The 25,479-nt window shown below is 42.7% G+C and overlaps 1 protein-coding gene across 1 annotated transcript; it reads left to right on the top strand.

Moving 5' to 3' along the window:
• The first annotated feature begins 379 nt into the window (after nt 1–379).
• LOC128845680 (glycerol-3-phosphate dehydrogenase [NAD(+)], cytoplasmic-like) lies at nt 380–25,444 on the top strand. The gene is made up of 8 exons (XM_054044573.1): nt 380–527; nt 9,605–9,782; nt 13,411–13,551; nt 14,395–14,533; nt 16,598–16,710; nt 18,432–18,665; nt 19,249–19,355; nt 22,722–25,444. The coding sequence occupies exons 1-8, from the start codon at nt 487–489 to the stop codon at nt 22,816–22,818; spliced, it is 1,050 nt and encodes a 349-aa protein (XP_053900548.1). The 5' UTR covers nt 380–486; the 3' UTR covers nt 22,819–25,444.
• Nucleotides 25,445–25,479: the final 35 nt, after the last annotated feature.

The raw sequence follows: 25,479 nt of genomic DNA, 5'->3' as shown, positions 1-25,479 counted from the left end.
CATTGTGGATGGGGTAGCAAAGATGTTCAGCAACGAAAGGGTTAAGCAGGGAGGTTCCCCCCCCCCCGCCCCCCCGGTGGGTAGCACAAGGCACCTGCTTGGCACAGGGGCGTTTTGAACTTGTGACATTTGCCTTCATCCAGCCCCTGCCTTTCCCTCCCTTCCCGCACTGCCCCGGGGACAAAGGTAGGAGCCACCTCGGCAGCACCTCACCCTGCGGCTCATTGGCACCTGCTCTCTCCCATTGGTCTCCAGGGGCCGCATCTTTCTGCTGACACCCGAGGGAGCGGCCGGCGAGCGGGATCTCAGGGCGCAGGCGGGGCTTGCAGGTTGGGGAGTGTTCAGCCCTCCCTCCCGCGGCCACACGCACTGCCAGGCGGAAGATTGAGCAACGCGGAGGCACCAAGCTGCTGCTGCGCAACCGGGTTTCTGGTCGGGGACATCGGAGACCAGCACCAGCCATCGCCCCAGGGCGCGTGAGCCACCATGCCTGCGCTGAAAGTCTGCATCGTTGGGTCTGGGAACTGGTGAGTGCCGCCTGGAGCCCGCACCCGCGGTGGGCTCTAGCCTTGCGCGGAGATCTGGGCGCTCTCTGTGGGCGCTCTGCGCCCCGCCGCCGGGCTCTGTCCCTTGGCAGGGGATTGCAGCACACGGGGACACTAGAGCGCCTCTCTCTGCCCTGGGGGGCTCGGGCCGAGGAGCGGAGCCTGCACTCCTTGAGCCTCGTTCAGCGGCACGGGAGATTGTCTCTCTTGGCTGGAGTCTGGGGGGCCGGGGAAGGGAGAGCTCAGTCCGCCCGAGCCAGGCTGCAGCGAGCTCCGCAATCCGCAGCCAGCTCCTGCCTCCCGCTTCCGACTCCCCTTCTCACGGAGCAGAAGCGAATGACGGTGTTCTACACAAAACCTTGCAATTTGAGTCACCGCAAAAAAATGACACCCGAGCTGGTTTTATTGGGGGGTGTATGTGCCGGCTGCACATTGAAGCAATTTCTGCCTTTGCAAAGCCACATACTGCCCCATGCTAATGGGAGTCCGGATTAACTCCACTGAAGGCAGTGCAGCTAGTCCCGACGCCGAAGCCTGTAGCAGAGCAGAATTTGGGTGTATTGAAAAGTCTCCAAACTACCAGTTATACTGTAGGGCAATGGGGGGGGGGGGTTCTACCTGGGTTTTGAGATGACATTGAGGACTGCACATCACCTGAGCATTGGCTGGAAAGAGGCACATACACACACAGGGGCCTGATCCTTTGCCAGGCTGAGTTCATCTTGAGAGGTGCTGAGCACTCCTAATAGCTACTAGAGTCAGCGAGTGAAGGGGGCACTCAGGACTTTACAACAGGTTCTTAGCATCTCCCAGCCTTGAACCCCAGGGTCAGCGAAATCGGTGAAGTCAGTGAAATATTTGGGTTGGGGAAAAAAATGAACCTAGGATTGGGCTGTAAATGCCAGAAAAAGAGATGCAAAGGAAACTAGATGACTTCAGTTGTTTCAGGTTTTAACCATCTAAGGTCTTGTTTGTCACACCGTTAGACATTAAAAGTGATTTTTAACCTGATAGTGTCCCTTTAACTAAGCTAGACCACCCCTCAGGCAGGCCCCTCCTGGAATGTGGCTATTGATAGGAAAGCCAGGAAAATATTCCTAGTGAACCCTACAAGATCATTGGACTTGCTTGGCTCAGAGCTCTGCAAATCTATTCATTTTGTTACTCGTTCAACCTGGCCCCCAGCCTGACCTCCGTTTGGCTCGTCCACCTGTTAAGTCTCATCTCAGACTGTAAGTTCTTTGTGGCAGGGACTGATGTTTGCTAGATGGCTTGTACAGTGTCCAGCACAACAGGGACCCAACGTGCTTGGCCTCTAGGGACTGCTGTAATCAAAATGTGAAATAATAATAAACAATGGGACATTGTCAGAAAGCCTGTGACTAGGGGAAGAAGACGTTCTTTACCTTTAGTTTTAGGGTTTTACAGTTGGGTGCTAGGAGAACCCAATGGTACTCCAAGGAGAGTTCTTGGAATTCCTACATTGGGGTACATACCCATCAGAAGCTGGTGGTTCATGGAAGAGGAACACATGCCACTAAGAATGGGAGAAAAAAACAACAGAAATATGAAACACCAGGTACTTATTAGTAAGAACGAATAGCATTTTCATGTATACATCTCAAAGCTTTGCAGAGGTGCATCAGTATTATCCCCATTTTTTTAAGATGGGGAAACTAGGTAGCTACAGAGCTTAAATGGCTTGCCCACGATCACATAGAGTAAGCAGCAGGATTGAGAACAGAATCCAAGTCAGCTGATTCCTCATAGTGTCCTCTCCACTCCGCTGTGCTATGAGGGGAAGCATGTGCACATGGCAGATACGTGGCTGCTCGTGTAAAATGCATACTGAAACCTAAAGGTAGCAAGTGACTACTCTGAGCCTTGTACCTCTTGGGTGGAGAGGCAAGAGGAGGATTCCATGGGGCTCCAGGAGAGTCTGTAGTGTCTTCCACATGCCCCAGTCCCCAGACTGACTGTGAAATAACCTCATGCTCACCCATCTTCACATGTACTCTTCTTTTTATAACTTTCAGGTAATTAACTGCCACTGAATGCAGATTAAATTTCTCCTGTTTTGATATTTAGTACTGTTACCTCTGCCTGGAAATGGCAAGTGCATGCAATTTGCAAGATGGATTGCCAGGTTCTCTACTCTCCCTTTGGCTTTGGTAAACAGTTCTCTCTCTCCTCAGTTGAAGCTTTTTGTTTGTTTGTTTTCGGTAATTTCCTATACTCCTCAATGAATTATTGCAGAGATCTTTATGTCTCCTACTGGAATAGAACATGCGGGTCCTGATTCTACAGCTATTATATAACACAATACTTCCATTGACTTCAGAATCTGGCTCAGCATATGTGCAGAATTGGGCCTCTGTAAGGGATTATTTTCCCTTGTGTCCCCCATGAAGGAGCTCAGTCTCCCAAAATATGTGCTCAAAATAATGCACTGGTTCTTTACACAGATTTCAAGAAGTTCTACACTAAAAAGGGACACAAATTTGAGAGCATGGTTCACAGTGGGGAAAAATGGGGATACACTACTAAAACCCCAGCAATCCCAGAATAGCAAACCGTTTCTGCTAAAAAGATCACAGGGAAATAATGTTTACATTTTAAATTTAAATCATTAGGTTTCAGAGTAAACACCCTGAGATGAATGGAATTTCAGGGCAGTCCTTCATAGTTGAGTGTTATTATCTGCAGACTTAGTAAGACAGCATTGGATGAGCAGTCTGGTCATTATCTTCACAACCATCTTTAAATTGAAAGCTTAAATTCTGCAAAAGCTGATGGTCCCCAGAGAAGAGTTGAAAGGGGTAGCATCCTATACTGGCACAGTTCAAACCCAGGTCTGAAATCTGATGCCTCTCACTAGTATGTACACTCATTTTAAAATATTTCTCTGCCTTCCCCACCCTGCTGCTAGAGAACACAGAATTTCTTCCCTAAAGTCTTGTTTATACTGGGATTTGAAACCATGTTTTCTGAAGAACAGTGCATGTATATTCAAGTGCAGATCTCTAAACTGTATATTCAAGTGCAGATCTCAGATTGGGCATTAGGGAACGGAATGTCTCTCCAAGACGCACATTATGTAACATCTGTATTTTAAAGGAACAGTCTCACCCTAGAGATGACAAGTCAGATTTTGAAAAGTGCCTAAGTAACTGAGAAGCTCAAATCCCATTTTCACTCAACAGGATTTGGGCCCCTAAACACCTAATTCACCTTTGAGAAGGGGACAAGGTGACTTTGAAAATTTAACCCCCCGCAGCAAAACAAATTACATAGTGCATTTTAATATCAATATACTTCCCTATCCGTATACTCCAAGGGAATAACATTGTTGCAGCTCTAACTATGGAGGGCTGCCCAGTGTTAAAATTCCAGCTCCTGGCTTAGGCAACCCAAACCACTGTCTGGACCCTGAGATTGCGGCAATTGCATACAATAGGTGCATGAGTGTGACCCTGCCCCTTTATTCACTCTAAATTCTTGCTCCTGTGGTCTATTGCACCAGACCAGACTGGAAGGCAGGAGGTGTCAATTGCACTCACAGCACTGCCAGGAATGTAGTGGCTTCAGGCAAATCACTTTGCCACTCTGTGCCTCCAATTATGCACCTGTAAAATGGGGTTATTGATATTTACTCACCTTTGTAACACGCTCTAATATGTATAGAGGAAAATCCCAACGTGCTAAGTATTATCAAAGCATTTTAGGGCTTGGTCCTCAGAGAAGCTGAGCACCACTTGCCTTCAATGGGAGCTGAAGGTTCTCATCAGCTTGCAGGATCAGGCCTACTCATTTCATCCCCCTTCTGGCTCAGAAGGAGAGCAAAGGGTCAGAACGCCTTGTACGTGCTCCTTACACGAAGGGGCGAGGACTAACGCCAGGACAGCCTTCACTTAACATCATGCCCACACAGAAATTTAAAGCAGCATTTGCATTTTCCTTTGAAGTATTTTAGCACCTTTCCCAGGACTCCACTGTTCTCCGGAAAGGTGCTGATACGGTTTCATATTTCTATGACAATTCAGCCTTACATGGGTCCTGGGTTTATTGCTTCATATGAATGAATATCGTGCTACCCCCATTCTGCTCTCCCCCTTGTTGTGAATCAGGAGGATATTGAAATGGGCAAGAACATTGCTCTGGAAAGCACTTTGGGTGTGATCGATAACCTACTGAAATCAAGAGGGCTCTTTCCTCTAAGTTCAGTGGACTTTGGATTTTGCTTTCCTTCTGGACTATAAGAGCAGAGTATGACGGAACAGCATGGCATGCACACTTCTTTCTGTGTGTGTGTGATTCAAATCTCTCAGTGGTTCTTTGGATTGTTTAAGCCAGAAACTGGGTGGCTTAGAGTAATTGCAGCTGGTGGAAACACATTTTAAAGCAGAAAAAAATCATTTTTATTTGGGGGAAAGGGTGTTTTTTGAGCTTATCAAGGTTGAAACATTGTTTCTTTAAAAAGCAGCCATAACAGTGGAATGTTTACCTCTAGCAGACACACCCTTCCTCTGTTGCCCTCAAACTAGATATTTAAGTAACAGTTCAGGGATCATTTCTGAGTCTCAGCAAGATAGTTGACAGATGACAAAAATGTTTCAACAGCTTCTCTCAGCTGCCCAGTGAGTCACAGTGATCCTTATTATGCCAACAGTATCCGAAGCCTTATTGTGGATTTGATTATATAAAGTACCTGCCAAACCAGAGGAGCAATAGGTTTTGCTAGTTAATAATGGTTCTGCTATTTTTTTAAAAAATACAGATTAATTTCTAAATTACCGTATCTGGGGGCCTGATCCTCCAAGATGCTGAATGCCTTCCACTCCCAATTTACTTCAGTAGGAGTTGGAGGTGCTCACTACTTTACAAGACCGAGCATTTATTAGTAGAGGAGCAAGTGTCTATTTGATGCAGAGGGGACACTCACTTCCTCTGAAATGTTACTTGTCTCCCCTGTAGAAAACCTGGGTAGATTGTTCCAGTTATACCAGTATAATTAAACCACTATAATTCCACCAGTACAACTCCCTATCTGGACACATTTATTCTGGAATAAGAGTGCTTTTTTTTTCAGCTTAGCATAAACCACTTTTAGAGTGACACAGGCTAAACTGAAAAAAACCCACTCTTATTCCAGAATAAGTGTGTCCACTCACATGGGGAGTTAGACCCATATAAATATAAACTATAGTAGTTCAAACTCTACCTCACACTGGTATAACTTCCCCATGTAGCCAAACCTATAGATTATAAATTGCTCAGGGCCAGGGCTGTCTTTTTGTTCTGTGTTTGTACAAAGCCACACACAATGGGATCTTCATACATGACTGGAATCCCTGGATGCTACTGCAATTCAAATTAAAGAGAAAGACACTACTCTAATATTAATGAGCCATCCTGCTCCTCTGGGGACTGACCCTGCTTCTATTGAAGTTACTGATAGAATTGTCAGTGACTTCAGCCAGAACATTGCCATCCAAAAGTTCTACGGTCCAATAATGCAGAGAGCCAGCTCTTGAAGCATAGTACTACTATTAGTCATCTATCCTGGAAGAAATTGTTTTAAGAATTAGCAGCAAAAACTATTTGTTGTTGATTTTTTTCATAAATTGAGTTTCTGTCAACCCTTTAATCGGTATCTAATTAAAAAGGACAGCCTTCTATTACCTTTAATAAATTGATCTTTGGTGAATAAATGAGGTAAAATGTTGTTTATGTGGGAGTGTCCCTTGGCTTTGTTTGCATTCATGAACCTTCCCTGCCATGCTCCTATAGTTTACTAAACACTGGTTTCACAGATAAATAATTCTTTCCAAAGGCTGGTTAGTGCTGAACTATGAATTTCAAATAGGTTAGGTAAAATAGAGCACCAGTTTTTGAACTCTTTGTTTATCTCCCATTAATTCACAGTGAGAATCTTTTCCAGCTGACTGCTGAACACCGCCTCAGATTTTTCTAAAATTGCTTATTTAGTAACCTAGATTCCTTTGTGTTCCAATCTTGTCAGTTTCAAAACTGTGCCCCTGTAGCATCTGAGCACATCAGCTATGAAGGCTCTGCTGGAAAAGCAGTCTGGTTCTCTGAGAGCTGCCAGTCCACTGTCAGCTACTAAAAACTTTAAAGAGAGCTTACCGTGTGCTGGAGCCTATCTTTCCATTTTAAAATGAGCTTGGATTGCTTAAAGGCCAGAACAAGCAGTTTCTCTTAACGTTTCATGCTCCTTAGCTGGTATCCGAAATAATCAGCATCATTTTTTTATACTTAAGTCATTTTAGATTTGCCTTTGTTGGCCTGATTTGCAAAGATGCCAAGCATCTGTAGTTCCCATTGAAATCAACAGGAGCTGCGGATGCTCAGTAGCTTTGAAAACCAGGCCAACTTTTTATATTACAATAGTGCCCAGAGAGGCTCCAGATGAGATCTGGGCCTCTGTATTGTACTTGGTACTGAGTACGCATTTGGTAAGAGACAGTCCCAGCCCCCAAGAGTTTACAGGGCTGATGAAGGATGGGAGGGAGGGGGGAGAACATTGTTCCCAATCTATAAAATGAGGATAACAGGGAGATTAAATCATTTATCCAGGGTCACAGAGAAAGCGTGTGGCAGAACCAGGAGCCTCCAATCTCCAGAGTCCCAGGCCAGTGCCTTAACCACAAAAGCAACCTTTCTTCCCAATGCTTATCACTGCACACTTCCACAAACCATCGCCCTCCTTTCAGTCTCCCATTCTGATGGGACGGGCCGAGAACTGCACTATAAATTAGATATAATTTTAGTATTAAATATGGTAGGCCTCATCTGTTTCACAAAGAATATCCTTATGCCCCTTTAACAAATATTTCCCCCTGAAATTTTTACCTATATACATTTGTAAATGGCCAAAAAAAAAAAAAAAAAAAAAAAAAAAAAAACAGATTGCCTTCATGATACAAGGCCTCCCAACATCCCCATGGTCTTTGGGTAGCCTGGTATCACTGCATACCTTGGCACCTGTCCTGCGGCCAATACTCAGGCAAAATGCCCATCGACTTCAGTGGGACTTTTGCATGAATAAAGACAGTAAGATAGGGGCCCTTATTCTGTTATTGCTTATTGAGCAATTGGCCTTGTGCAAGCTGATTTAAGTCACTACTATAGTTGAGTGAAGGGAGGCAGTTACAACATGGTTTCCCTCTGTCCCAGTTGCAAAGTAGTTATGACTTGTTGTTTGGACAACATCTAATTGGACTTAACCTTGGATAAACCCAAGCCTTTATCAGTTACTGATAACTGGCTAACACACAAATTATGGTCTGTTCATGCTTCTAATTGTAGCTGTGTTGTAACTGGGTCAGGGGACAAGAGTATTGTAACCAGATCCTCTGACTCCAAAGTTGTATTTGTAATGTGGACAGTTCCTTAAAAGTCAAAGTAGCTCAAAATGTTAAGTTCTTTCTTAAAACGTAAAGACCACTAACCAGTATTTTCATGGTCATCTTCTACAGTTAAATCAAGTTTTTTGTTTAATTTAAATATTTTTCCTGCAGTGTTCATAACTCAAACATGGTAGTATTATGCTGGTGCATGAGAAAATGAAATCAGGGAAAATGACTAGTCTAATTTCACTGTCTATGCCAGTGGTTCTGAGCCTGTTTACCATTGTGGGCCACGTGCGTTATGTGGGACGCATCAACACAATATATGTACTGCCTGTATGGCCATGAGGATGTCACATAGGCCACAGCTGTGTGCCGACTGGACTGCAAACAGCCCGGCGGGCTGCAGGTTGAGAACCGCTGGTCCAAGCTGACAGAAAAGCAAGTAAATGCACAGCATGAATGATGCAAAGTAAACTAGATGACTTCAGTTGTTTCAGGTTTTAACCATCTAAGGTCTTGTTTGTCACACCGTTAAACTTTAAGAATGATTTTTAACCTGATAGTGTCCCTTTAACTAAGCTAGACCACCCCTCAGGCAGGCCCCTCCTGGAGTGCGGCTATTGATAGGAAAGTTTGATACATTTCAGGTAAGATGCACAGACTTCAATGTATCCAGATTGTTCAGCAGCATCTTCTCACTTGGGTCACTCTACTTTTTTTTGTTATATTTTTATTTTTTAAAGAAGCTAAGAAAAGTATCTGAGAAACAAAAATATTATTCAAAGTTCTAAATTAAAAACAAGATGTAACATGCTACATCATGCTTACGAGTTTCAGAGTAACAGCCGTGTTAGTCTGTATCCGCAAAAAGAAGAACAGGAGTACTTGTGGCACCTTAGAGACTAACAAATTTATTAGAGCATAAGCTTTCGTGGACTACAGCCCACTTCTTCGGATGCATATAGAATGGAACATATAATGAGGAGATATATATACACACATACAGAGAGCATAAACAGGTGGGAGTTGTCTTACCAACTCTGAGAGGCCAATTAATTAAGAGAAAAAAAAAAAAAACTTTTGAAGTGATAATCAAGCTAGCCAAGTACAGACAGTGTGATAAGAAGTGTGAGAGTACTTACAAGGGTCTGTACTCGGCTAGCTTGATTATCACTTCAAAAAAAATTTTTTTTTTTCTCTTAATTAATTGGCCTCTCAGAGTTGGTAAGACAACTCCCACCTGTTTATGCTCTCTGTATGTGTGTATATATATCTCCTCATTATATGTTCCATTCTATATGCATCCGAAGAAGTGGGCTGTAGTCCACGAAAGCTTATGCTCTAATAAATTTGTTAGTCTCTAAGGTGCCACAAGTACTCCTGTTCTTCATCATGCTTACGTTAACCCTGGATTTCTGACCACACGTGTATTTTACTTGGTATCCATTTTCTGTATATCTCAAGTGGGTATTTTCTTGACTGAGGGAAGAGGCTTGTGTTGGGCTTAGTGAGCATATAAACATGGCCATAGTTCCTGTAATGCAGGCCTTTCAGTGAGGTCGGAGTATTTTTCTCAGTGCAGTTTGTGCTTCCAGGTGGAACTAGGGTTACTCAACTTTCCTAAGGAGATGGTTTCAAAACGAATATACAGAATCCTGGCTCTAAGTATTTTACTTTGCTATACAGGGGATCTGCTATTGCAAAAATTATTGGCAAAAATATCCAGAAGTCTAACAGGTTTGATCCTGTTGTGAAGATGTGGGTGTTTGAAGAAATCGTAAATGGGAGGAAACTCACAGAGATCATAAACAAAGAGCATGAAAATGTGAAGTATCTTCCAGGACATACGTTACCTAAAAATGTGGTAAGTTGGCTAAACAACTGAAATGTTCTTTCAAAGCTTTAAGACTGATGGTTGGGCCAGACTGAGAATTTCACAATCCCTGGTTTGCTTTAAAAAAGTGGATTTAACACTAGGGAGAGGTGATAGGTTGGGGGAGGGGGGGGGAGAAGCTAAAGTTCTTTGTTTAGACCTTAATTCTTTAAATGGAATCCCTGTTGCTTGGATCATTTACAACTAGTCACTAATGTATGAATTAGAGGGACTTTAATCCTGCTTTAACTGCCAACCTTATCTGTGGGTTTACTATCTTATCCTATGTACACATGCCAAGTATTAAGATTACTTACATCTCTTTTCTGCCCAACTTGGGCTAGGTCTACACTACCCGCCTGAATCGGCGGGTAGAAATCGACCTCTCGGGGATCGATTTATCGCGTCCCATCGGGACGTGACAATCGATCCCCGAATCGACGCTCTTACTCCACCAGCGGAGGTGGGAGTAAGCGCCGTCGACAGGAAGCCGCAGTAGTCGATTTTGCCGCCGTCCTCACAGCGGGGTAAGTCGGCTGCGATACGTCGAATTCAGCTACGCTATTCACGTAGCTGAATTTGCGTATCTTAAATCGACTCCCCCTTGTAGTGTAGATGTACCCTTACTCTAACATTTGCATTACTTCTGAATTTGACTCACTGAGATATTTGTAAGTGATGCAAACATCTAAATTCTAAAGGACATACAACTTCAAACAAACCAGCTCTATTTGTGGTTTTGTACACAAAGCCCCACATCCGGCACAGCTGAAAATCAACACATCTCCACAGCATTTATAGAGCTATGCTGATTTATACCAGCAGAGTATGTGGCTCATAGCGTCCACCCTAACAACATTAAGGTTGTTTTAACTCCCCCTCCCTTTCTAACTCAAAGTTCAATAGAAAAGCTAACAGCATGGAATAGAACAGCATGAATAGCATTGCTGTAATTCCGTGTGTGATTTCAGAATAGAAAAACGGAGTCACTTTAATTGGTAATACAATAAAATCTACCAAAAGCAAAAAACTAACTTTTACAGCCATTCGAAATGTGTGATCATACTAGATAATTTATAGCTTCAGAAATGTGATCGTTCTGAATTATTTATAGCTACTTAATTTAAAGCAAGCCGGGTGACATTTTGTTTGTTCAGGAGCTTGCCAGATGGTCGTGTTTTGGAAAGTAAAGAAACCAGCACAGCTTTTACAGAGTAGCTTTTAATTTGTGCAAACATAAATTAACATGCTGCATATGAGTGGCCTCATTGCTTAGAGTAGTTAATTTTTCTAAATTGAGAATTGTAATAGCATGTTTGCACTCACATGACTTGAAATTGACATAGGTGGATTTGATCTCCGTCGTCTAATACCAAGCGAGACATGAACCGCCTTGATTATTTTTACAACAATGTAACAGGAGAAAAAGCCTGTTTTTTATTCCTATCCCGGTAGCAGACTCACCCTAAAACCTGACCTACGCTAGAAAATTGTACCAGCTAACCCAGCCTTTTTCCAGCGCAGCCTGGCAGGTGTCCATGCTTAATTTAGTCTTTTATTGACAAAACTTTCCACTTTTTCCAGCATAGTTATTCCCCTTTTCGGAGGAACGTAAATCCCTGCTGGTATAGTTCTATCAGCCCAGTGGCAATGTCGATGCACAACCTGTACCAGTATAAGCAGTCCTCTACTTGCAGTCCCTAATGCAACATACGTTCCCTTCATACATACAACATACATTCTCCAGCAGCACTTTTGAACTCCACTGCCCAGGGGTCACAGTGACTGGAAGTCACCCCCACTTCTAAATACCTTGGACTGCCTTCACAGCCACATCTCTTCCTGTTATCTGCTACCTTTTTGCTGAAATCACGGCTCCTTGCTTTTGATCTCATGCTGCCTGCTGGTCCAGGCTGGAGGTGCTAGATTTCCTTGCACTGTGGGGAGAGGAGTGTGCAGGCTACTTTGCTCCTGCAGGAAGAATAGTTACAGTGATGTGGTGAAGGAGATGGTGAAGCTCAGATATTTACCCCAAAGAAAAGCCCCAGAGTTGCACAAAGCGTAAGGCACTGAGGTAATTATACCGGAAGGTGAAGACCACTAGGAGTTCTAGACCCACCTGCATATCTTGTGCCCAGGGCCGGCTCCAGGCACCAGCATCCCAAGCAGGTGCTTGGGGTGACAGTCCGTGTGTTTTTGCCGCCCCAAGCAGCGCGCCGAATTGCCGCTGCGGATGGCGGGGGCAGTCTGTGTGCCCTTAGGGCGGCACGCATGTTTCCGCGGCGGTGGCAATTCAACGGCAGCTTCTGTCTTCAGCCGGAAGACAGACGCCGCCGAACTGCCGCCACGGGCAGCTGAACATATAATCAGCAGGGACCCTGTCACTCCACTGGAGCCACTTCACATGCTGGGGTTTGTATCACACACATCGCTGTATTATTTAAACAATGAGTAGCTCTTCACTGCTTAGGTCATAAGTCTCCCACTTCATCTTAGATGGATAAGGCTATGGGAGAAGTGTGCGTGAACAGTTTGCTAGGAGGGTGTGTTTTAATTAGTTAAAAATCAGTCCTGTTTTTGACGGCTCACTTCACTCCAATATGCTCGATGACCGAGTGGAATTCCCCATTCACATTGGTCTAACTGGGTTAGGCCAGTTATTTTAAAAGAATGCGAATCCTTGGCTTTGAAGGCGCTGACGCGGAGAGCTGCACTTTGTCTAGCTGTGGACCTGGAAGTGCTGTTTGATTTCTGCTCAGCTCATCCTATGGCACAGATGAAGGGCCCCACTCTTAGGGGGATATGTTCTCTTATTATCATCAATAAAGCTACTGGTAGCTGTGGCAGAGTGAAATTCAGCTGCTGACTTCCTTATAAGCCCTGGTTTTGTTGTTAACGCCAGCTGGAATGGTTTACGCTTGGGACAGAGTAGGGCATGCCAGCTCCTTGGCGTGTTTGTGTTAATTTTTTGCAAATACTAGACCAAATCACTATCTCCTGCAGTGAATCCTGCTTGGGCAGGATAACTATAAGGATCCCCTGGCAGAGTTTCTCCTTGATCATTCCATCAGGATGAGAGGAGTAACCCACATATGGTAAGCCATGGGGTCTGCCACAAACCCTGCAGATCCCCATGGATCTTGAAGCATTCACAGGTGACCAGAGTTATCTGAGGAGAGGCCCTATGCCTCCACACCCTGGCAGGATGGCTCCAATGTAACTGTATTACCAGGGTCACTTGGCTGCCTTTAAGAACTGCATTAAAAGGGGCAAAGGGCCTTCCCTGCTCTGCAGGGCACTTGAGGAGGTAATGCAGCTGTAGGCTGTATTATACTTCCCAGATCATCTCCACAGGGCTAGTATGGCACACTGGTTTAAGAAGTTAGGATATTGCTGCCTTCGTGGACATTTTGATCTGGAACACAATACCTGAGTGCATTAAAGGCTAACACTCTGTCATAGCATTAATTAGTTTAAGGATTCCTTTATTTTTAGTTTATGGATTCCTATTTTAATGCCCTTCTGTGATGGATTAGGTGTACAATTATTTTGTACGTATGTTAATTCACTCATGGTACGAGGGACGGTTAATTAATTTTTTTCCTCACTTTCGTCCTAGGTGGCTGTAGCAGATGTGGTTGAAGCAGCGGCTGGGGCAGATATTTTCATCTTTGTTATACCCCATCAATTCATTACACGAATTTGTGACCAGATTATTGGTCACATAAAACCTGGAGCATTCGGCATTTCACTGATCAAGGTAACTTGTGATCTCTACAATCAATCTGTATGCAGTGAAGGAATAAGTATGCAGTATGGAAAACTTGGGGCTAGAAATGCTAAAGAGCTACAGGTCTAAAGCCTTAATGCTCTATTCCACGTATTCTCCCCTTTCAGGGCTGTTTTTGAGAGCGCGCGCACACACACACACACAAAGGACAATAACACTTATATTTGGTTTTACAGAATTGAAGTGATTTGCAATTGTAATCAGGGAGGCTATCTTAAAAAGCTAAAGAAGCCAGAGACAATCTGAAAAGGAAAAAAAAACATTTAGGACCTTTTTAAAACTTGCAGTTTGCCTCCAGCTTTGGAGTCCACTGCTCCTTCTTTCCCATTGTTATAGAAAATCTCATTTAAAACATGAATTGAAGGAAATAGAATTAAAATTTCAGACCTACAGTTCTCCAGCTGTTGCCTTTTCCCTCCCTTTTAAGATTCTCCTCCAAACAGCAATACAAGAGGAAGGAAAGCATAGTGCACCTTGACTTATTTCCTTATATAAAGGAAACTGGGGCTGTGCTGTTTCCGTTTTCATAGAATATGTGTTACGTTTAAGTCTTGCCTAGAACATTTAAAAAACACATTACATGAAAACTTGATTATTTTACAGCTACAGGAAGTTTAACACACAAAGAAAAAGCAGCCTCACCATAAAATAAAACCTTGAGACATACTGTTGCACTGGGTGCAAGTCCTTTCATTTAAAGGGAAAACTGCCTGCAGAGGGCCTACCGCATGAGGCCTACATTTCACACACTGATGCTCTGTCACCCTCGTTTCTTTTCTAATGACTTGACTTTGAATATTATCTTTTAACCAGGGGGTTGATGAGGGTGCCGAAGGCTTGAAGCTCATATCAGACATCATTCGAGAGAAACTGAAGATAGAAGTCAGCGTGCTCATGGGGGCCAATATAGCCAGTGAAGTGGCTGATGAGAAGTTCTGTGAAACCACCATTGGTAATGATCATTCAGGGAGAGTTACAGTCAAGAGCTCTGATTGGCTCTACCACAAATATTCATTTCTACTTCTAGCAATCCCTAGCAGAGGAATAGGACAGCATCTAAACATAGCGACAGAGTATAATGTGTAATTGAAACATGGAAACCTTTGAAGGGTTTTTGAACAGTTTTATGTATACACCACGTATTAAACTCTGAACCTCCTTCCCTTAAAGGAATGGCCACATTTCCAACAATCTCAATGGAAACAGGATCAGAGTCAAACAACTGCAGGTGCTAGTAGATGCAGCAATTAGCTACTCTCTTCCATTAAAAAATTAGGCTCAATTCTCCTCCTACAGAAGTTAATGGGAGACTCCTAGTAATGTCAAAGAGATTGTGTCAAGTCCTTCAGGGGCTGACATACTGCAAGGAAAGTGCAACCAGCCCCACAAAGCCTCCCCATCCTTCGTTTAAATTTCTCAATCCTCCCACCTCGTTGTAACTGAAATGGTATCACTTATTATTTTCTCTCTCTCACAGTGCCTACCTGAGCACAAACTGTTTCAGTGGTGTCTCTAACCTTTATATTTTTACAGTAGCTTAAAATCTGTTGTGAAAATTAAAAATGCAACTTTAATTTATTGCAGCTTGACTGGCTGTTTCAGATTATATGTGCAAATTTCAAACTGCCCCTTCCTGTGCAATGTTAATAGTGAAAACTATAGCATCTGGGCAACTTTTGCTCTCTGAGGAGGCTGTTCGACATCAGTATGAACATTAGCTAAGCAATATTGTTGCAGTAGATCTTTCTGAGAGCTTGGAGGTGAGTTTAGCACCTTTGCTTGCCTATGTTTTAACGCTGGTTTTGAGATTACTTCTTCAGAGGAGTTGCCTCTTTGTTCTCCTGCCCTTCCTCAAAGTGTTTCTGCCACTTCTATTTGGGAGAGAACATCTAGAAGAGCTTCCTTTGCTGCTAGACAGGCCAGAGATCGGCACTTCAGATAAACAACGTATTCCCCCATGTCAACTCGCCTAGAGAGTGAGGGATACAAACCAGGCTTCGGAGTTAGAGCACTAATCCAAGGGCCGCAGGACTGAAGCAGCTCAGGCTTGCTCTGATGTTTAACAACATGGGGCCTGATTGCCAGAGGTGCCGAGCACCCAGAAGTCCCACTGGAATGGGGACTGCCGATGCTCAGCCCACTGAACATCAGGGCCACATCGCTATTATGAAAACAAAGGCCAACACAACTTTCTAAAAGTCAGGTAAAGCCTCATTCAAAGATCCCCACAGCTTTGCCAGTAGCACTGCCACCTCCCCTTCTCCATACGAAAGGACACTGTTTTAATAGTTTGATACATAACCTCAGTATGGCTGGAACACCACTTTTCTAACAGCGCCAATACTGAACATCTTGGTCTATGGATCTTCCTGTAAGTGGGAATGCATTTGGTGTTATGAGACGTTTGTCCTAGTGGGTTAGCAACACTTTTATTTGAAAATGTAAAACAGCATCATTGCTATGTGCTATGTGCAAACTTGAACTGATCCTGACACCACCCTGCTAATAGGTTAAGTGACTTGGCCATACCCAAACTGTGAGTCAACAGCTGAGCCAGGATTAGAGCTAAGCAGTTTAATTCAACCGTGGCCCTCGGGCAGGGCTGTGTGAGCTAGCGGCATATTTGTGTAAATCGGTGCTTTCCCTGTAAGAGACTAAACATAACTAAACGTACACTAGAAAACCGCACTCGGCCAGGTTTGGAATTATACAAGCTAACCACACCTGTTGGGCAGAGATGGGTGTTGGAGGCTATCTACCCGTAACCTCTTGAAGTGTTGTTATTGGACATATTTTGCTAATGCATTTTGACTTGTGCGGTTATACTGGCTGCCAGCTGCAAGAACTGGTATTGGTTCACAAATCCCCCTTTAATAATGTCTAGTTATACAGCTTACAAAACCTAACCCTTCCCTCAGAGTCATCCCCCTACTTCAGTATCTTGTAAACATACACGTTTTGTCCACCCCGTAACTTGTGTAACCAGAATGTGTAACTCCCATCCTTCCTTCCACAGGGTGCAAAAATGAAAAGCATGGGCAGATCTTTAAAGAATTAATGCAGACCCCAAATTTCAGGATTACCGTGGTGGATGACTGTGATACAGTGGAGATCTGCGGAGCCTTAAAAGTTAGTGATTCCAAACCAAGTCATTGTTTTTTTAGGGCCAAATTCTACCCTCACGTCTTGTTTCAAGGGTCCCTGGTCTAGTGCTGGCTCCGCCACTAGGTTATTAGATGGCCTTGGGCAAATCATATGGGAATAAGTGTGTTGTAGAGCATTTCAGAACAAATTATACAAATGCTTTCCTTATTGTAGGTACGCATGCTTCTGAGAGCAGAATTTGGTCCTCAATACTTCCTTGTCTAGGTAGATCGTAAGCTCTTAGTAGTAGGAATTCCTAGCATGTGTATGTGCAGCACCTAGCACAATGTTACTCATCTTATTTGGTGCCTCAGGGCCTTCCTGTAATATAAATAACCATAATAGACTATCATTCAAACTACAATTAACATACAACTTAAGTTAGATTTCTTTATCAAAGAGCTTTTTTTTTTTTTAAAATAATAAAGAGGTGGCAAAAGGATAAATAAATAAATGGAGCTATCCCATCTCCTAGAACTGGAAGGGACCTTGAAAGGTCATCAAGTCCAGCCCCTGCCTTCACTAGCAGGACCAAGTACTGATTTTGCCCCAGATCGCTAAGTGGCCCCCTCAAGGATTGAGCTCACAACCCTGGGTTTAGCAGGCCAATGGATAGTCCTCTTTAAGCAAATGTTTTCTTTCCAAAGTTCAAGTAATAGCTTACAAGGAAATAACAGACTGTAAGCTCTGTGGGGCAGGAATCATGTCTCCCAGTGGTGTTGTAACACATTCAGGAATAGTGGCACTCCAATCCTGACTGGGACCTCTGCATTAAACTGCAATGTAAATGAGAAATAATACTGAAATTGAAGCCTGTTCCAAGCAGCACTCGAGTGAGATGGACAGTTTGTTTTAAAACCCATTGAAAATGCACTCCAGCATACAGCGCAGTCATGTATATTCTTATCATTCAACTTATTCTGACAAAAAGCATCAGTGGCTTGAACTGAATCAGTGTGTGGTTTACCTAGAAGTATTAGTTATTTACACACACAAACATGTATCCCAGGCAGGTTTCAGTGGAGTGTTTTTTGTATGGAAATAGCCCAGTCCTGGCTCCTACTGAAATGAGAGTTTCAGCAGTAATGGTGTAGAGAGCAAAACTGAGGCATGAGCATGTCTGGGACTTCAAACTTAAAAGGTAGCCACACTAACACCCACTACTACAATATATCATGAACTACACTGTCTGACTACAAAGTGTGGGATATTTTTGATTAAGCGTTTGATTAGGATGCCCGGTGAACCTCTTTTAAACTTTTGTAAGGAGAGTAAAATGTTCCTGTAGGCATAGGCCAAGTTTGATCTACTGCAACCAATGCCTGTTTATGGAGGTAGAAATCCAGGCTAGGCAAAAATTCAATTAAAGGTAAGAACAGAAGGGTCACTGGATCCCGCCGCCAACCTGGCAACAAGGGGAAAAAATTATTCCAGCTGCATTATATGGGCCAAATTTTTAACACATTGCCCTTCATTTTGCACTCGGAAGTAACAGTGGGAACATTTTTTTAGGCCTTAGAAGTCCAATTACTTGACATTTAAGTGCTATGAAGTATGCTCACAATTATTTGGAATTGGAATACCTGAGAGCACTCAGATAAAAACAGGTTTACTTACAGTTAGCATATGCTACCAAAGAACTTGCACGTCTTATCTGATTTGGTTTCCTTCTCTCTTTTGCACCTTTTCCATTAAACTGGTTTTAGAACATAGTAGCAGTAGGAGCTGGATTCTGCGATGGATTGGACTTTGGCGATAATACTAAAGCAGCAGTCATTCGTTTGGGCCTCATGGAAATGGTAGCCTTTGCAAAGCTGTTCTGCAGGGGTCCAGTATCAATAGCTACTTTTCTGGAGAGCTGCGGCGTTGCTGATCTAATCACTACATGCTACGGGGGGCGCAACAGGAAAGTAGCGGAAGCCTTTGTGCGGACAGGAAAAGTAAGGAGCATTTTTGAAGCATTATAAGCCCATGTGTTAATCAATTGTGTTTTACACACACAGCAACAGTCATCTTCCTGATGAAAGGAGAACACTGGCTCTACGATCTGAGAGAGGAGGGTGCAGAAGTGACTCACTCTCCTTGGCAACTGCAAAGACTGTTTCAGGGAATGGTGTAGCACATATTATTCCAAGCATGTCCCAAGAGTTGAAAGCTTTGGGCTGAACAAAGATGGACTAAAATAAATCGGAAGGAGAGAGAATAGTATCCCACAATTCTAGAATAAGTGAAAAGCCTCTTCCCCCTTGGAAGAGCACATCCAGTGCTGCTTCCAAAAGCAAAGGTTATACAATATGGACTATATGCCTCAGCCACTGCTTAGAGACGAGAAAGAATCTGTTCACGCCTCCCACTACCTTCTGTTCATTAATCACTTGGCCTATAACAAAAGTACAAGGCAGGCGTGGGCTGCAGTTTAATCACTGGATTCTTTTGTCTAACATTTTCAGAAGCTTTGAACACTCTGTTCCGTTCTGCAGCTTCCTTTTATTCTGTGTGTGTGATCACTTTCATTTCTTCTAGTCAATTGAGGAGCTGGAAAAAGAGATGCTGAATGGACAAAAGCTACAGGGTCCTCAGACTTCAGCTGAAGTCTATAAGATGCTGAAACAGAAAAACATGGTTGATAAGTAAGTAGTTTTGATTTTTTGACAGACTTGTTATAAGCAAAAAGTTATTACTAGTTCACAACTGTTTAAAGGTCTTTATGAAACAAGTATATAGTCTGTCCATGTCCATAAAGTATAGGTGTCCACATCTCAAGGCACCATCACTGTTCACATTAGCCTGCACTCTTACTGGCAGTATCAACAGAACAGGCCAAAGGCTGAATGGTATGCAGAACAAACTACTTCACCTAACAGTGGTCCTATCCAAAAAAAAAAAAAAAAAAGGAAAATTTGAGATGCAGTGTTGGAGGCAGCCTAGGTACCTGATCTGTAGACAAATAAGATTTCATGCTCTGCTATCAGTGTTACACCTTTCACTGATACTAGCTACAATATGAACTTTAACTCGTGCCTTCTCTAAGTAAGATTATCCTGCATAGCTTTCTAAACAAAGACTGCTTGTGTCCTGAAAAATTTCTATGCGGTAGGAGCATTTTAGTGACAAGGGGATGCTATTGGAGTACAGAGCCATTTAAAACAGTTTCCTTTATGACCTGAAAAATCAAAAAAGGAATCCTACAGGAAGTGGAAACATGGATGAATGCTAAGGAGGAGTACAAGAGAATAGCATAAGCAGGTCGGGTCAATGAGAAAGGATAAAGGCATAAAATGAGTTATCTAGCAAGGGGCATAAAAGGCAAGAAGAAGTTCTTTAAATACACTAGGATCAAGAGAAAGATGAAGGAAAGTGTAGGTCATCTAGTTAAATGGGAAGAAGAGCTAATAACTGATGCCATCAAGAAGGCTGAGGTGTTTAATGCCTAGGTACTCAACACAGTATTAACAAGGGGAAGGAAAGCAGTCCAAAATAGGAAGAGAACAGGTTAGATTAGAGAATATTTAAATTAATTTATTCAAGTCAGCAAGAATTGATGAAATTCATCCTAGGGTACTTAACAAAACAGCTGAAGCAATCTTGGAACCATTAGTAATTATCTTTGAGTACTCATGGAGGACTGGCGGGGTCTCAGAGGACTGGAGCAGGACAAACACAGTATCTATCTTGAAAAAGGGGAATAAAGAGGACCTGGGAAATTATAGATCAGTCAGATTAACATTGATACCAAAAATACTAGAACATATTATTAGACAATCAGTTTGTAAACCCTTAGAGGATAATAGGTTTATAAGGAACAGCCAGCATAGATTTGTCAAGAACAAAATCAACCTCATCTCCTTCTTTGAGAGGGTTACTGGCCTAGTAGATGGGAAAGGAAGCAGTAGATGGGATATCTTGATTTTAGTAAGGCTTTTGATATAAGTCACACATGACATTCTCAAAAAAATTAGGGAAAATGGTCTAGATGAAATTACTGTGAGGTGGGTGCACAATGTGTTGAAAGACCATACTCAGAGAGTAGTTAAAGTATTCATTGTCAGTCTGGAAGGGCATATCTAGTGCGGTCCCACAGTGCTCAGTCCTGAGCCCGCATTTATTCAATATTTTAATTAATGACTTGGAAGACTGAGTGGAGAGTGTGCTTATAAATATTTGCAGATGACAAAGTGCTTGCAACCCCACCCACACTGGTTGCAAGGGGTTGCAAGCACTTTGGAGGATAGGATTTGAATTCAAAATAACTGATAAATTAGAGAACTGGCCTGAAATCAACAAGATAAAATTCAATAAAGAGAAGTGCAGAGTACTTCACATATGAAGGAAAAATGCAAACGCGCAACTACACAATGGGGACTAAATGGCCAGGTATAGTACTGGTGAAAAAGATCTGGGGGTTATCACAAATTCAGTACGAGTCAACAGTGTGATGCAGTTTCAAAAAAGGCAAATATTACAGGGTATATTATCAGGAACATCATATGTAAGACATGGGAGGCAATTGTCCTGCAATACTTGGCACTGGTAAGGCCTCAGCTGGAGTAGTGTGTCCAATTTTGGGTGCTGCACTTTAAGAAATATGTGGACAAATTGGAAACAGAGTCAATAGGAGAGCAACAAATATGATAAAAGGTTTAGAAAACCTGATTTAGGAGGACAGGTTAAAAAAATACTGGGCATGTTTAGTCTTGAGACGAGAAGACTTAAGTCTTCAAATATGTTAAGGGCTGATATAAAGAGGACTGATCAATTGTTCTACATGTCCTTGCAGGTAGGACAAGAAGTAATGGGCTTAGTCTGCAGCCAGGGAGATTTAGGTTAGATATTAGGGAAAACTTTTTAACTATAAAGATAGTTAAGCTCTGGAATAGGCATCCAAGGGAGGCTGTGGAATCCCCATCTAGCAAATGAAGAACAGGTTGGACAAGCACCTGTCAGATGGTCTAGGTTTACTTGGTCCTGCCTCGGCCAAAGGAGCTGGACTTGCTGACACCTCAAAGTCCATTCAAGCCCCACAGTTTTAGGATTCTATATAAGCACTTGAGATTACAAATGAAAACATTTGAATTTTACAATTAGGCTTTGCCTCTGTTTCAACTTGCACAATGAAAGTATATATGAGTCTTTCAGGTTCTCTTACACTCACACACTGCTGCAGTATTTAGGGTGGAAGCCCTGTAAGGAGGCATTGAAAAAAAACCTCGTCCATAGGAATTGTAATAATTATGGATAAAACTTCTCTTGGTTTTAGATTTCATAAAAGTTTGTTTTGACAGAACCTATAATGGACCAGACAGTGCCCCTTTAATGATATTCTACATTATGCACTTAGTTTCAAATCAATTCCATTCTCTTATTCTTGACTGTAAAATTATATAACTTAAAAGGCAACCAGCAAAAGGAAAACATTCTTTGCTTTTTTATGCTATGCAAGGGAAACCAGGTGAGGTTCAGTTCTGCATGCTTTTACCTTAGAAATATCACAGCTTGTCTTTCCTGGAAGACTCCTTGGGAGGAGTAGGGAGCAGAAGGGAGAGTTTTCCAAGTCCTTAATTGAAAGCACAGGTTGCTGAGTTTTTTCCATACAGCTTTCTCCCACCTGTTTGTCAAGCATTAGTGTTAAATAGGCAGGCACCTTCCCTACCCCAAGATAAACAGTAACATCCTTTCCTCTCAATTGGGCCAGTTTCATTCTCTTTGTACTTGATGTCTTAATCCTACAACTAGCTCTCCAGTTATCCAGACAATCTCGGGGGGGGGGGGGGGGAAACCCACACAAGATAGATAGGCCTAAAATTTTGAGAAGAGGAAATTGTGAAAGGAGAGGGAAAAAAGCAGCATGAAAACCCTTCAAACTTTGTTTTACATCCTAAAGCAGAAAAAGGCAGTACTTTTCCCTCAACCCCATTTTCATAGGTGTCAAGAATAGAGGAGCTGTTTGCATAAAGTCAACTTTCAAAACCACTTTAATTATTTCATCCTTCTTTTAGGTTTCCATTGTTCTCAACTGTCTACCAGATCTGCTATGAGGGTAGGTTGGTCCAGGAATTCATCTCTTGTCTACAGAATCATCCACAACACATGTAAGAATTTCATGTGGCTCATCTGGATGTGCATTCATCTCTTCTGGGCTTCTCTCGACTTGGTAGAAAATAAAAGCAGCCAAATAAGTCATGTGGCACATAACTCTTCTTGTAAAAGCAACGTAGAAATTTTTTTTGGTACAGTCAGCCTGAATATTTCAATAATTATCTCCAAGGAAGTAGGATGGATACAGGATTTAATAACCTTAATATGGGTTTGACTTTGGTTGGTCTTTTCAGAATGAGCTCTAGGAGAATTCTTTTCTTTCCTGTTGATTATAAGTAAGGGTAAAGATTTTGTCACAAATGTTTTTAGTAAAAGTCACGGACAGGTCATGGGCAAAACAGAGAAATTCACGGAAGCCATAACCTGTCCATGACTTTTACTAAAAATATCCCGGACAAAATGGGGCAAGGAGCCGCCTGCAGCAGTTGGTGGTTGTGGGGCACCCCTACCACCTGCAGCTCCTGACGTCCCCCAGGTGCCAGGAGCTTGGGTTCCCCACTGCAGCCTGGGGCTGCCCGCCATCTGCGGTGTCTGGGAGCTTGGGGGTTCCCCTTGGCCTGCAGCGGCTGGGAGCTTGGGGTTCCCCCGCCACCCCTGGCCTGAAGCTGGGTGGGGGTTCTCCTGCTGCAACGCCAACAGAGGCTGGGAGGTTGGGGTTTTTCCTGCCACTGCCAGTAGGGAGCTCGTTCCCCAGCCCGCAGCTTGGGGGTTCCCATGCCGCCCGCGGTGGCTGGGAGTGGTGGGGTACTGGCCGCCCGCGGTGGCTGGGAGCTCCGGGGGCCTCGAGGCAGCAGGGGTACCCTGCAACTCCCTGCGCCAGTGGGCGGTGTGGACTCTGCAGCTCCCAACCATCGCAGGCTGAAGTCACGGATTCCGTCACTAAATCGGAGCCTTAATTGGAAGCAGTCCCCATACTGATCTGCCACCCACCCGCATCAAATCTAATTCTCGTGCATCTTATCACTTTGCCCACTAATATTTCTCATACAGAAACAGTGCAAAGATGCATGTAATTTGGAGAAAAACCACTTGGAAAATAAATCAAAATTAGTTAACTTTTCCTTAAGAAAAGACTACTTCAGTATTGTCAAGTGGACAAACATGGGCTTATACAGTTCCCCTAAAATACAATTCCATTTCAAAAGCAAGGTGTCAGTACAATTTCTTACTCAATTGCTTGTGGGAAAGGGTAATTGTTACTCTCCTCATATGACTGACTGTTCAGTAGACACAAACAGAGCAGTTTAATATAATGAAAATCTTACCTCTGAAGCTTCCAAGTGTCCTGGTGAGGGATTTTCATTAATTTCTTTTCTTAAAGCACAAGGATTTTGGAGAGACTAAATAACACTGCAAAATGCATCTGTTTAGCGTCAGTATTTCTCAACAATTGATGCCTAGTAATTATCATGAGTCAAGATAGTAAAATGTATTTAAGATTGATAATTAGGGTCCACGCTTCACCCTGATGTATACCATGTGCAATGTTGATTTCAATGGGGTTACAAGTGTGCAAAGAGGGGTAGAATTTGACCAGTGAAGTTAAAGCCCTTGATGTTTCCCTGCTACACACGCACAAAATAATTGCTATAAACGCACAGACTTCCTACAGGATTACATTGGTGAATGAGTCTGCTGCATTTTAACTCTAGGTAGGAGGCCCCACTAGAGGCCAGTGCAACTTCATGCATCGTCCAGTGAACACTGCACCCATAGCCCTGCTCCTCCTGGAGATTAAGCTAGCCATTTCCATCATGCATTCTACACTCAAAAAGATCTACATCACTTCTGAATCTTAGTGACACCCATGCTGACTCATGCACCAATGTTTTCATTTTGCTACAGTTGGCAGCCAGATTTCAAGGCTGTAATTTAACTTTTTGAACACTGTTTTATAACTATTTGGGTAACTTTGCATACTCGATGTTTTCCAGGGTTAAAAGCCATCTATGAATGAATTGTGGTAATTTTTTTATATTCCAACATTCTGAAAAAACATGTACATTAAGAAAGGATGTAACTTAGAGGCAATTTTGTGCAAAAAGTATTTCGCTGTCATGCGAGGGCATAAGTTAGTGTTTTATAAATTCTCTATACAAAGACTGAAGTAAAAGATTTTTACATTCGATTTTTTTCTTCCACATTTAACAAGAACCCTGTTACATCCGTGACATTGATTTGTTCAGATTAAAAATATAGAACCAAGGGGGGAAAAAACCAAAAATCTCAGCCTTGAAGATGATCAGGAAACAGCCACACAACTCCCATCCATTTCAATGGGAAGCGTATGCCTAAATTCCCTACACAGTTTTGAAAACCTCAACTTACATCTTTTCGGGGTTGAATGTAAATATGTTGCATGATTTTTAAATGCAAATTACGATCATAGATTTGAAGTTTTGGGCCCTTTCTTTGCTCTCCTTAGTCAAGCCAAACTCCATTTGAAGTCATTTTAATATTATAGCGCGTTTTCAGGTTTAGACAATGTATATCAAGTAGGAGTTCATAGAAGTATAAACCAATTTAACTCTGCTAAATTTATAAATATTTGCTGTCATTTCATTTTTCAAAGGCACAGTTAAAATAATTGACAATTCTAATACATAAAGTACTCTCTCTTTGATTGTGTTTAGTGTTTGAATTTACAATGTGTGTGTC

This window comes from Malaclemys terrapin, chromosome 11, assembly GCF_027887155.1.
Source record: "Malaclemys terrapin pileata isolate rMalTer1 chromosome 11, rMalTer1.hap1, whole genome shotgun sequence".
In the NCBI taxonomy this organism is placed as follows: Eukaryota; Metazoa; Chordata; order Testudines; family Emydidae; genus Malaclemys; species Malaclemys terrapin.
This window is presented reverse-complemented; position numbering and strand designations above follow the sequence as displayed.

Bases quoted from the DNA above. Each gene is read 5' to 3' on its own strand.
- LOC128845680 (XM_054044573.1), top strand. From the start codon at position 487: ATGCCTGCGCTGAAAGTCTGCATCGTTGGGTCTGGGAACTG. The intron at 13,552-14,394 runs GTAACTTGTGAT...TCTTTTAACCAG, and splicing joins TCGGCATTTCACTGATCAAG to GGGGTTGATGAGGGTGCCGA. The intron at 18,666-19,248 runs GTAAGGAGCATT...CATTTCTTCTAG, and splicing joins CCTTTGTGCGGACAGGAAAA to TCAATTGAGGAGCTGGAAAA.